Source organism: Pelobates fuscus, chromosome 4 (genome assembly GCF_036172605.1).
Source record: "Pelobates fuscus isolate aPelFus1 chromosome 4, aPelFus1.pri, whole genome shotgun sequence".
In the NCBI taxonomy this organism is placed as follows: domain Eukaryota; kingdom Metazoa; phylum Chordata; class Amphibia; order Anura; family Pelobatidae; genus Pelobates; species Pelobates fuscus.
The window spans coordinates 338,313,336-338,325,752 of NC_086320.1; the positions used below are offsets into that span (position 1 = coordinate 338,313,336).

At 40.0% G+C, this 12,417-nt stretch overlaps 1 protein-coding gene across 1 annotated transcript in view; it reads left to right on the forward strand.

Annotated features, from left to right (window-relative positions):
- The window catches only part of LOC134608115 (1-aminocyclopropane-1-carboxylate synthase-like protein 1), a 56,616-nt gene extending 44,468 nt beyond the window's left edge, over positions 1-12,148 (forward strand). Inside the window, exons 9-14 of the mRNA XM_063450757.1 lie at positions 2,370-2,456; positions 3,448-3,493; positions 7,359-7,500; positions 8,210-8,352; positions 8,772-8,925; positions 12,036-12,148. Coding sequence (XP_063306827.1) covers positions 2,370-2,456; positions 3,448-3,493; positions 7,359-7,500; positions 8,210-8,352; positions 8,772-8,925; positions 12,036-12,094 — 631 coding nt within the window. The 3' untranslated portion in view covers positions 12,095-12,148. The remainder of the gene's footprint in view (positions 1-2,369; positions 2,457-3,447; positions 3,494-7,358; positions 7,501-8,209; positions 8,353-8,771; positions 8,926-12,035) is intronic.
- The last annotated feature ends 269 nt before the right edge of the window (positions 12,149-12,417 follow it).

A 12,417-nucleotide genomic window follows, 5' to 3' on the forward strand; every position in this document is an offset into this window, starting at 1 on the left:
TCTCTTTCTCACCAGGCATGCTGAGTATGAGATTGGGCAATAGTAATATCTAGCTGAAACTAAAAATGGGTTGATTAACCCGAAGGAAGTACAATGTAAAAATAATTACTCACATAAACTTAGCAGTAATTTGACAAAATATTGCAAGAGTCACAGGTAAATGCAGAAAACAGCAAGGAGGGAGCACAGAGCCGTCCGACCGCCACTACAGCTTTAACCCAACTCCGAGGACCGGGCGTTGGGGGTGGAGCTGTGTGTGAGCGCGGGAAGGCAGGAAAATGGCCGCCGCGGGCGGCAGAAAGGAAAAGAAAAGGCGGATAGCCGGTAAGCTGTGCTCGCGGCGAATGTGTAATCACTTAGAAAGTGTACACATTCCAGCGCCGCGAGCAGGGAACCGGCATTTGAGCTCTAAGAGCTCTGTGGGTGGCGGCCGTTCACGGCGCCAGTAACGAAAAAGGGCGCGAAGCGCCGAATGCGGCTCCAGCCGACTTCTCCGAGCCCGCTCGTAAATTAGGCTCTGGGGAACAGGCTGGACCGCGGAAAATTAAAGGCAGAGATAGTAAAAGGAAATAGTGATACAGTACGTAAGAAATCAATGAAGGATAACAGTAAAACTTTGAGACAGTCAAAATACTTGTAGTAATAATGACAATGAATAGCAATAAATAATAATAATAATAATAAAAGTTAATAAAATATCAGAATAATAGTGATAATAATAATAATAATAATCCCACAGTTAAGGAGCCTGAGGGATCAGATATACTTAACTGAGGGAGCAGCAAAGAAAGAGGAACAGGATTGGCTGACAGAGCCTATTATGCTGGAGAAGTGGAACCTGATTGGCTGTTCCTGATTGGCTGTTCCTGTTACTAGGAAGAATACACCTAAGACTGTTAATGTTACTACTGTTATATTTATAAAGTTTTTTCTTTGCTGCTGAGGGAAATAAAGAAAGAGTGCAGCATAATAGGAGCCTCCGTGTCTTAATAAAATCTCTAAATCACACCTCACATCAATGAATATATATATATATATACATTTTTAAAGTAAACAACCCTGGGTATTCAATGTGGGGTATGCCCAGTCTTTTTTAGTAGCCACTTGTGTGTTAAAAATGCAAAATACTACTGTGACCGCTAACTTTGGCCTGTGTTTTTGACTTAGTGGCTACTAAAAAAGACTGAACATACCCCATTTGCAATACCTTGGGTTGTCTTCTTTTGAAAATGGTATGCCATCATTGGGGTAATTCTTATTCCTGGGCTACCATACGCTCTCAAAAACAACATGACCATTCTGGCAAATTTCAATGTGAAAAATTGAAAATCAAGCCTTATATTTGACCCTGTTACTTTCAAAAACACTATAAAACCTGTAGTTTCACCAGCAGCGGGACTGCCTGTCAGTTCAGGACATGGGATTGCTCTTTCAGATTCAGGAGGGGGGTTAATGCATATATATATTTTTTGAATAATTTGATCTTCACTAAGTGCCTCGAGGAACTCCGCACACAGGCAGAGCATCAGAAGCCTGCCTGATGGCTTCCGATGCTCTTCTACACTGCCGGGCGTCACGTGGGGTAACCCGGAAGTAATCGCTCGGGAGTCAGTAATCGCACGAGGCATTGCTGGAAGCGATCACAATCCCTTCCAGTGCTCACATTTCCCGCGGACGTACCTGGTACCTCCGCGGTCACGAAGGGGTTAAATGACGCTTTTGTCACCTAGACCACTTCATCTATGGGTGCAGTGTTCCTGTCACTTTCATTTTGCAATGTGAAACACTGTAGGTTTCGCAAAACCGCAATATTTACATTGTAGAGTTAAGTCCACCTCTTGGGGTTGTCAGTATGGCAGCCATTAGAGGTGCTTTTGCTGCAATGACAAAGTGAAGCTCCATACAAAAGCATTGATTCAATGCTTTCCCATTGGGAAGTCTGAATGTGCACACCACGCATGTGCATTCAGTCCTCAATGCTGCTCTGAGGAATATTGGATTTGACACCGGTGGAGAAGGCCATCCCTCCTCCGCAATGTCGTGGGAGGCAGAGAGGTGTGAAGCACAGAGGTAGCTTCAACACTGAAAAAAGATAAATAAAATTACATTTTAAGTTTTAGTTCGAATGGTGGGGAAGATGGGGAACCAGAATAAGAGTAGGATATTCCTCGTTGCTATAGTGTTCCTTTAAGGCAGAGTTTGGTAGAAATGGGTGCCTCTAATTAAATCCGTACATTTCTCCATTATAAGAATATAAGTGATTTTGTGATCTTTGTTCAAATACATTAATGTAACCAATGGTGACATACATGCACTCAGTTTTTGATGGGATTGAACAATATAACGTGTATTTCTCTTTAAATTGACAGGCATAATTTGCATGTGATTATAGATGAAATATATATGCTGTCTGTTTTTAACAACGCCACTTTTACAAGTGTACTTTCCCTTCATGAGTAAGTATCTTCTTCTTTTAAGATTTATGTCCAGCTGTTTAAATGAAAGAAATTAATTGTAATAAATGTCTTAATTTAAAATAAAAGCAGTTCAGTAATGCATATTATCATCACAAACGGAACTGTTAGGAACAACGGAGTACAAAAAATCATTGTCAAATCCACCTGATAGGGGAGTTAAAGGGGACATTCTAACAGGGGCATTGGAGACTTCGGTTGATGTATTTGTATAGGTTATGCAATAAACACCAATGTTTGTTCAAGATACTAATGATAAATGTTGGTGCTATTGGTAGTTATGTTCATATGTGGTGGGCCTGTAGAAAGGTTTCGGAACTATGGTACTGGGCTCAAAATATTATATTTAGATTATGTGAGGTTAAATTCCCAAAGACTCCTGAAGTAATGTTATTACAATCACAGTGGCCAAAATTGAAGCAGATGGACCAGTTTCTGATAACCCACTGTCTGATTGCCATACAAATAATAATGGCAAAAAATTGGAAAGGAGGGCATGAGTTTACTAGCTCTCAATTGTGCACTCAAATATTATTCCAATAAAAAATGGGGAAAGGGTTACATTAAATCTATAAAATAGAGTAATGGGGGGAATGGGAAACCGGTTTAAATAAAGTGATTAAAGATGGCCTAGTTGGTTAGGTGATGACAGGAAAGGATATTGGTCTACACTGACAGTGGACCAGGGTGGCCTTTGGTATGAATGTAGGATAAATTAAGGAATATAATCTGTAAATGCCCATTATATATATTGTGGTAGTGTAATGTCAAATTTGTTGTTTAACCCCTTAAGGACACATGACGGAATATTCCGTCAATATTCCCTTTTATTTCAGAAGTTGTCCTTAAGGGGTTAAAAAGAGAAAATGCACAATAAAAAGAAATGGGGGGAAAAAACAACAACAATGCACACCAATGTTTCTTGTGTTCTTTGAATTGGTTTATTTGTACATTTTGTCAATTCATTATATAGGGTCCCAGATCCAGAGATGACACATTTTATTTGGGGACTAGGAAAAGTAAGTGTTTTTGCTTTTTAATATATATACATATATATATCATTTTTATTTATTTTTTTATTTAAAAATGTGATTATGGATACTATAGGCACCATAGCCATTTTATCTCCGTTATACTTAATCTAAGCCATACGCGCTCCCAACTCATAACAGTGTGAGGGCTGAGAGTAGATAACTGACATACTCAGTCTATCACTGCTCCCTATCTCTGCTCGGGCTAATGCTGAAACATTACAATCATCAGCAGAGAGGGGCCAGGCTGCAGCCCCCTTTATCATTATTAAACAGTCCAAAATGGTGTATCCCTGACCCACGAGCTGACACCTAGTGACCCCAGACAGCACTTTTCTAATTTAAAAAGAGGAGAGAAAAAACAAAGGTGGGGTGAATACATATACCCCTCTATTATAAAAAAAAAATGCAAAATGGAATTGTTAATCTTAAGAAGAAAAGTTAATAAATTAAATCATAACCGAGTGTCAACTTTTTGTGTGTTATAGAGTGCATTCTTAGAATAAAAACCTAAATAGAAACTTTTAACATATTAACACTTCTCTTCCTAAGATTAGTTGTTCCATTTTGCTGTTTTTGGAATAAATTGGTATATTTATCGATCACTAATGTGTTTTTTATCTTTTCTGTATGTAATTGTACTTTAGACACTATAACCGCTTAAATGAGATGACCAATCTTATTGGATCCCTTTCTTAAAAGTTTACCGTATATACTCGAGTATAAGTAGAGTTTTTCGGCACATTTTTTGTGCTGAAAAACCCCAACTCGACTTATACTCGAGTCAATGTCTGTATTATGGCAATTTACATTGCCATAATACAGAGAAGGGGCTGGCAGAGAGCGTTTACTTACCTCTCCTGCAGCTCCCTCCTCCTCCGCGCCGGTCCGGTCAGCTCCTCTGTCAGCTCCCAGCGTAAGTCTTGCGAGAGCCGCGGGGTCATAGCGCGGCCGCGAGACTTACACTGGGACTTGCAGTGGGAGCTGACCGGACCGGCGCGGAGGAGAAGGGAGCTGACAGGAGCTGCAGGAGAGGTAAGAGGTAAGTCTCTGCCCCCTCCACTGAACTGCCAATGCCACTGGACCACCAGGGAGTGAGAGCCCCCCTCCCTGCCATGTATCAAGCAGGGAAGGGGGACGAAAAAAATAATATATATAATAATAAAATAATAATAAAATAAAAAATAATATAACAAAAATAATTATTAAAATAATAATAAAAATGCCCACCCCCCCACCAAGGCTCTGCAACACATACACACTCACACTGCATTCATACACACTCACACTGCACTCATTATATACCCACAGTAAATAAATATTCAATTAATATAAGTTTTTTAGGATCTAATTTTATTTAGAAATTTACCAGTAGCTGCTGCATTTCCCACCCTAGTCTTATACTCGAGTCAATACGTTTTCCCAGTTTTTGGGGGTTAAATTAGGGGCCTCGGCTTATATTCGGGTCGGCTTATACTCGCGTATATACAGTAATTTGTTTTCCTCTTCTGGTATCTTCAAAACTTACTTTTAAGCACATATCCGTCATTTTGAGTCTCAAAAAAATAAAATAACTCTCTTGGCCCAAAATGTCACTGACAACTTATTACACATTCCTACAGTAAAATGGTAATATATAGTGGTGGTGTAAGTGGTGTAAGTCTAAGTGTCCTAACTGTAAATGGTTATAAATAAGTAGGTAATGCCACCTAAAATGTAATCATTAAATTAAAGGAATTAAAACAGCAGGGTTCTTCAATAAACCAAAAATGTCATCTTGAATAGCTAAATTGTCACATTTATTTGATTTTGTCTCTTTTGACCTGAAAGGTGCGATTTCCTCACCAGTTCCCAACAAAACCCAGTTTAGATAATAATTCTGATGGGACCTCTGTTATAAAAATATCATACATTATTGTAGATTTTTCCAAATAAATGTAGTACTAATATAACTCCCTAACGGTTAATCACTAGAGAGGGAATTGTTGGGAATTCAAAGTGAATTTCTAATTTAAGGCCAATACAGCTTAACGGAATAATTCACCAAGTCAGCTACCGTTGTAATCAAAATGATTCAACCCCGTTGAAAATCGGCTTTATTGCCAACCTGTACAGACTTTCAGATATTCGCAATGAACAAATCAAACAAAAGCTATTGAAATAGCTCAACACAACAAATGCTGCAAGTGGTTTCACCAAATTCAACTGAAAATATAACTTATGACTTTTCGTGTAAACCAGAGGAAAAATTATTCAACCCCTTAGGGCAAGCATCTTTAGTACTTCGTAGACCACCCTTTTGCTGTTATGACCTGCACCAAATGAGATACATAGCCAGACACCCGCTTCTGGCGTTCCTGAGGAATCTGAGCAATGGCCTCCAGTTCAGTAATATTCTTGGGTTTGTGTGCTACAGCCGCCTTCTTCAAATCCCACTAGATATTTTATATGGGTTTAAAGTAAAGTGACTGTGATGGCCACTGTAGAATTTTCCAGGACTTCCTCTGCAACCAAACTTTGATAAAATTTTAAGGTATGCTTGGGATCATTGTTTTGTTGGAGGGTCCAATAACGCCCAAGCTTCAGCTTCCTCACTGATGGCATGATATTTTCTCATAGGATTTCCTGATACTTAATGAGTTTATCTTGCCTTCCACACGCTGCAGGTTTCCAATGCCAGAGGATATAAAGCAGCCCCAGAGCATCACTAAGCCACTGTCATGCTTAACTGTAGGCAGTGTTATTTTTAGTGTATGCTTCATTGTTCTTCCTCCAGACATACTGCTGATCCATTGGACCGAGAAGTATGTGTTTCATCGCTCCACAGAACAGCATCCCCAAACCTCTGTGGCTTATTTACATTATTTTAGGCATATTGGAGCTGACTTTTCTTGTCCTTTTGGGTCAGTAGTGGTGTGCATCTTGGAGTTCTGCCATGGACACCTTCTGCGTTTAGTGCGCACCTTGCTGTGCTCACTGACACCTCCGTGCCTGTTGCAACCAAGTCTTACTGTAGGTCTTTTGCAGTCGCTCAAGGGTTTTTCACAACCTGCCTTCTCAGAAATCTGGTTGCAGCCATTGATAGCTTCCTTTTTCTGCCCCATCCAGGTAGTGTAGCTACTACAAACTATGCTTCCAACAGTGTTTCTAGGAACATTCAGTGCCTTCGCTGTCTTTTTGTATTCTGTTACTTGGTTATAAAGAACGATCTCTTAACTTTGTGGACCATTCTTTTGACTTAACCATATTTCTAACAAGCAGTCAAATATGACACTTAACAAACCCCCTAGCCAGTTCAGATATCTCAAGTGTTCCAGCTCAAGATAAGGCAAGGGACTAATGAAAGTATGTAGAAAATTGGGCAGACTAGATGGGCCGAATGGTTCTTATGTGCCGTCACAGTCTATGTTTCATGCAAACTTGGTGCGACTAATAAAGCCCTTGATTAGTTGCATCAGGTGTGCTTTAGACAAAACCTGGTTTGCATGTTTGTGAGGGATTGCATGTTTGTGTGCTTTTGTGAGGGATATCTTTCAGGAGGTTGCATAATTGTGAGACTGGAAGTCATTATAAGTTGCATTTTCAGTTGAACTTGGGGAAACCACTTGAAGCATTCTTTGTGCTGAGCTATTTCAATTGCTTTAGTTTGATTTGTTCATCGCAAACAGCTGGAACTCAAAATGTGGACAATAAACCTGATTTTCATTGTGGGTTGAATAATTCTGATTACAACTGTGTGTTCCCAGTTTGGCTGTTTTGAAATGTAAAATTCAGTTTGAATTCCTGACAATTCACACTTTAATAAATTAACCCTGCCTGTAACTGTCTGCTTTTCTTTTGTACTTTAACTAAGGATTTTGCAATGAGTGGCATGAGGATTGGAATATTTTATACCAAAAACCAACATGTGCTTAAATCTATGAGCCACCTTGCTCTGTTTCACCAATGCCCTGGACCTACGCAGTATGTTATCTCCAGGCTACTGGGAGACAGAGGTTTGTGAGACCTACCATGTAGCTTTTTCTTAATGTTTAGTGTCAGTGGTTAGTAAATATTTGTAATATGCAGTTAATATTAGCAATGTCTAATGGAAAGAATCGCTTCAGAGAAGTTTGGGGGGGGGGGGGGAATAAAGTATTAACAATGTTGCAAAAAAAAAAATCACAAACGAAGGTTCTACTTACCAACATTAGTCCACATGAATTTGGGTCTAGAAGGAGCAAGGTTGCCACAGAGTATGTATCTGTGATGTAATGTGCCCTGTAGGAATGTGTCTGTTATGACTTAATGATGCCATAGGGCATTCCGTGCTTACAGAACGTGTAAAGCACAGCGCTAACACGCTAGCTGCCCGTCATGAAACCCGTTATGTCACAAGTGTTTATGCATTATTATTATTATTACTCTCCTTTATAAAACGCCAACAAATTCCACATGGTTGTACAACTGGGTAATAAATAAACCGTACAATATACACACCCAATAGAAAAGATAAAGAGGGACCTACTTGAGCTGAGATCTAACCGTTGAAGAGTGGATGAATAATCCTGTGACCTGAGGACAAAGGTCCAAAATGGGGCTGGTCGGGAGATATTCTAAAAATTACTCAATTTTATTTTAATAGATAAATGAAATATTGGATCTTTTATATATTGATAATTTTGCTTTGAAATTAGACTTGTAAACCTCTGTTCTTGTCTTCAGAGTGGTTGGAAAACACATTCATTCCAGGTAATAGGCAACGTCTCAAGGAATCCCAGTTGATCATGGTCCATGGTCTGCAGGATCTGGGGATTCCAGTTCTCAAAAGCTCAGCAGGACTCTATGTTTGGGCAGACTTCAGAAAAGTGCGTAGTCCACAAAATGTGTGATAAGAGTAAAGAAAACAATAATAGTTTTATTATGAATCTCTATTGCTACACATTCTAGTGCTGCTGAACGTTGATGTATCCCTCAAACTTTTCTAGTATTTATACACAGTCTATTCAGTCAGGCCATTGGCAGATTGCTGCACTTATATGGAAATGTCCACATATCAAAATATTTTAATAACGTGAAGAATAATAAACTAACAAAAATGTTAACAAGAAATCTATTATTGAGTTTATCTGCAAACTCAAAATACATTTGAAGAGAATTTCTACTCTGTAACAGCCCTTAGCAATATAATGCTCACGCAATAAAATCATTTAAAAATAAGTTTTTTTTGTTGGTTTTTTTTATGTGTTTTTTTTTTTCTTTTAATGCTCTGTTTTTATTTATGTAGTTTTTGACAGCCCAGACATTAGAAGCAGAGATGGAGTTATGGTGGAGGTTTCTTGGAGAAAAGCTGTACATCGCTCCCGGTAAGGCCTTTGAATGTTATGAGCCTGGCTGGTTTCGCCTGACATTTTCTCTTCCAAGCGACCTTTTGCAAGCAGGTATTATAGTAGTTTAATTGAAATTCTTACCACATGATCCACTTATAGCCTAGTGGAAGCCCTTTCCATACTTCAGTTAAGCAAGTTCTTCTGATTTAAAGTGAACCTGTTGCCTAATTTTAAACTTTATCCTATGCACTTTTTTGTCCTTCAATGTAGCTTCACAGGTTGTTTTTTATTTATTTATTTATTTTAATTTTTTTTTTAAGACACTTGCCTTCTCCCTAACCGTTTCAGTGCCGCCTTTAGCCAGTCTTCATGGGAATGAATCCTCTTCACTGGCTTCCCCACACTTAGCACTGCCCCCTCATGACACTGGCTTCATTGCCAGTGTATCAGCCCACTGAACGTAGCCAGGTCAGACGTCACTCCATTCTGAATAGGATTTAATTTCAAGTAAATGAGAAGTGGCATGACAGGTCCCCTTTTATGTAGCAGTTAGAGCTGTTTTTATGAAAGTTTAACATTCTGTTATACTTTAAATTAAGAACAATATGCAAATTAGCCATCATGCTGTCCTCAAAAGAAATATTGCCATCAAGTCACAAGGGGCCATCTCGCCTGATAAGCTAGCAAGCCAGATCAGCCAGTTTGAATGCATGCCTGGCTCCCTGCCAATCAAGCAGGCTGTCCTACCAAGTGCAGACCACACAGTGAGCACTGTTTCACTATCTTTGGCCTAAAACACCCTGTCCATCTTTTGAAACCCTATGTCCCTATTTTCTAGGAGCTCTATATTGTTGGTGTGTATCACAGCTCTCCACAGCAATAACACTCCCAGTAATGTGTCTTTAACCCCTTAAGGACACATGACATGTGTGACATGTCATGATTCCCTTTTATTCCTGAAGTTTGGTCCTTAAGGGGTTAAACTACAATAAATGTGTTTAGAAATCCATCTGTGCAAATAAGATACATTGTTCTTGCTCTAAAGTAGATTTTAGTTCCATAAATTGTTATTAGGAAGCATGGGCGAATTTTTCTGGTGGGGGGATTGTAATGTAATCCATGCTTGGTCCCTTTTTGAAAGTGTCCTAAAACGGAAGGGGCATAGTCATTATCACATAAAGCCAGGGAGAATAGCGTTTTCACAATTATGGTGTCAGGAATACATAAATGAAAATGCTATGATGCCAGGAAGGCCCTGGGTGCTCTTTCCTTTAAGGGGTTTAACCTCTCTCAAATGGTTTAACCCCAAAAGCTTCCTCCAGCTCCAGATCTCCAGGTCGCACAGTGGTATTTGGATTCTGAAACGGAGTGTCAGGAAGTGCAGATTGACGTCAGGCATGGGTGCCGCTGATTGGCTAGAGTGGTCAGTTGACGATCTAAGCCAATCGCTAGTTCCCGGTTCATAAAAATGTTTTACTTTTTTATGAACGGAGAGCTACGGATTGGCTTAGAGTGCCAGCTGACCGCACTAGCCAATCAGCGACACCCCTACCCAGCGGCACTCTGTTGTTCCTGACACTCAGTAAATCAGAGTGAACACATTAACACTGATATATATATATATATATATATATATATTTATTTATTTATTTATTATTATATTTTTTAACTTGGAGAGATGAGAAGGTCCAAAGTTTCCCTGCCATGCCCAGGTACCAAAGCCTTATGATGTGATGTCCAGAATAAAGTCATGGGTTCACTTTACTTGTCCTTCCTGCTCCAATCTCCTTTATTTGACACAGTCTTCTTTTTCTTCTCACTGTCTTCACTCCTCCTTGGCTCCTTCTGCTCCTTTACCGTTCTGATCCCTTTCTGCTCCTTGCAGACCCTTTCTGTTCCTTCTCCTACTTTACCTTTCTGCTCCTTGCTGTCCCTGTCTGCTCCTTGCTACCCTTTTCTGCTCCTTCTCCTATTTTACCTTTCTGCTCCTTGCTGTCCTTGTCTGCTCCTTGCTACCCCTTTCTGCTCCTTCTCCTACTTTACCATTGTACTCCTTCTGTCCCTTTCTGCTCTTTGCAGACCCTTCCTTTTCCTTGCAGACGCTACCTGCTAATTTCTGCTCCTTCTCCTACTGTACCTTTGTGCTCCTTCTGCCCCTTCCAGCTCATTGCTCACCCTTTCTGCTCCTTGATGTCCCTTCCTGATCATTTATGTTCCTTCTCCTACTTTACCTTTGTGCTCCTTCTGTCCCTTCCTGCTCCTTGCTGTCCTTTCCAGCTCCTTGCTGACCCTTTGTGCTGCTTTATCTTTCTGCCCCTTGCTAACCCTTCCAGTAGGCTGTCTCCCCCATCCCTCACTTAGCTGATCTATAGGCTGTCTCCTCCTCCATCTCTCACTTTCCTAATCTACAGGCTGTCTCTCCCCCCCCCTCACTTCCATGATCTGTAGGCTGCCCCCCCCATGCCTCACTTCCCTGATATAGGCTGTCCCCCCATGCCTCACTTTCCTGATCTATAGGCTGCCCCCCCCCCCACGCCTCGCTTTCCTGATCTATAGGCTGCTCCCCTCCCCCACCCATCCCTCACTTACCTGATCTGTAGGCTGTCTCTGCTGGCTGCATGTGCTGCTCCCCTGCAATTTCAGTCAGCAGAGAGAAGCAGGGATAAGATGTAGCTTCCTATCCCTGTCTCTCTCCATACACAGCACCACCTACAGGTCGCCAGTATTGCAGTGCATTTTCAACCTCACACGAAAAATAGCAGAACATGCTGAAAAATCCAGGGAGGGGCAAGTGCCCCCACTGCGGACGCCCATGTTAGGAAGTCAACAAATTTCTCAAAGCAGCTCTACCCATGGCCACATCCCCACTCACCTACTTAAAATTAAGGTGTCCCTCTTTGTCCGTTTGAAAGGTTGGGAGGTGTGGAGAAAATAAGATCTCCTGAGAATATCCTTACAGAATAACTTCGTATCTCAGAGCCATCAGGGATCCATGCTCTGCCTATTTCAAAATAATTGTAGCAGAAAGGTAAAATTGGATGTTAGAACATTTTAAGGAGGAAAAAACCCTCTGCAGTTTGATGTATTATACAATAATGATGTTGAAGCCTACAGGGGAATCAAGACACAGGACCCAAGTATATGTCCACCAGTTAAAACAAAAAAAAATCTGTAAATATTTTTTGGGGGGGAAAACCACATTTATTTTCTTTTCTGAACAGGCTTAAAGAAACTTAAGAAACTGTTGAAGCAAGAGACGAAAACTGAAAACTGCAACTAAAATAACGTCCTATAACATGGGACTGATGGGTTTAATTAAATGATATAAATGAAACCTTCTATATCTTTGTATTTATTTCAAACACAAACGATGTAAAGATATTCTAATTAGGAACAAAAATTGACTTCAACGTAGCTGGACGATGTTCCTTGGGTGGCAAACTCTGCATAATTATTCGCTTTGTTCTGACATTCAAAAAATATAATACAAAACCGTGATGAACACACAGCTACAAGGTGTAACAGTAAAATGAAAGGATCTATGTAAAACGTATATATTATTGTATAGATCATTAAAAAAAATTGTAATTTTTTTTTATATAA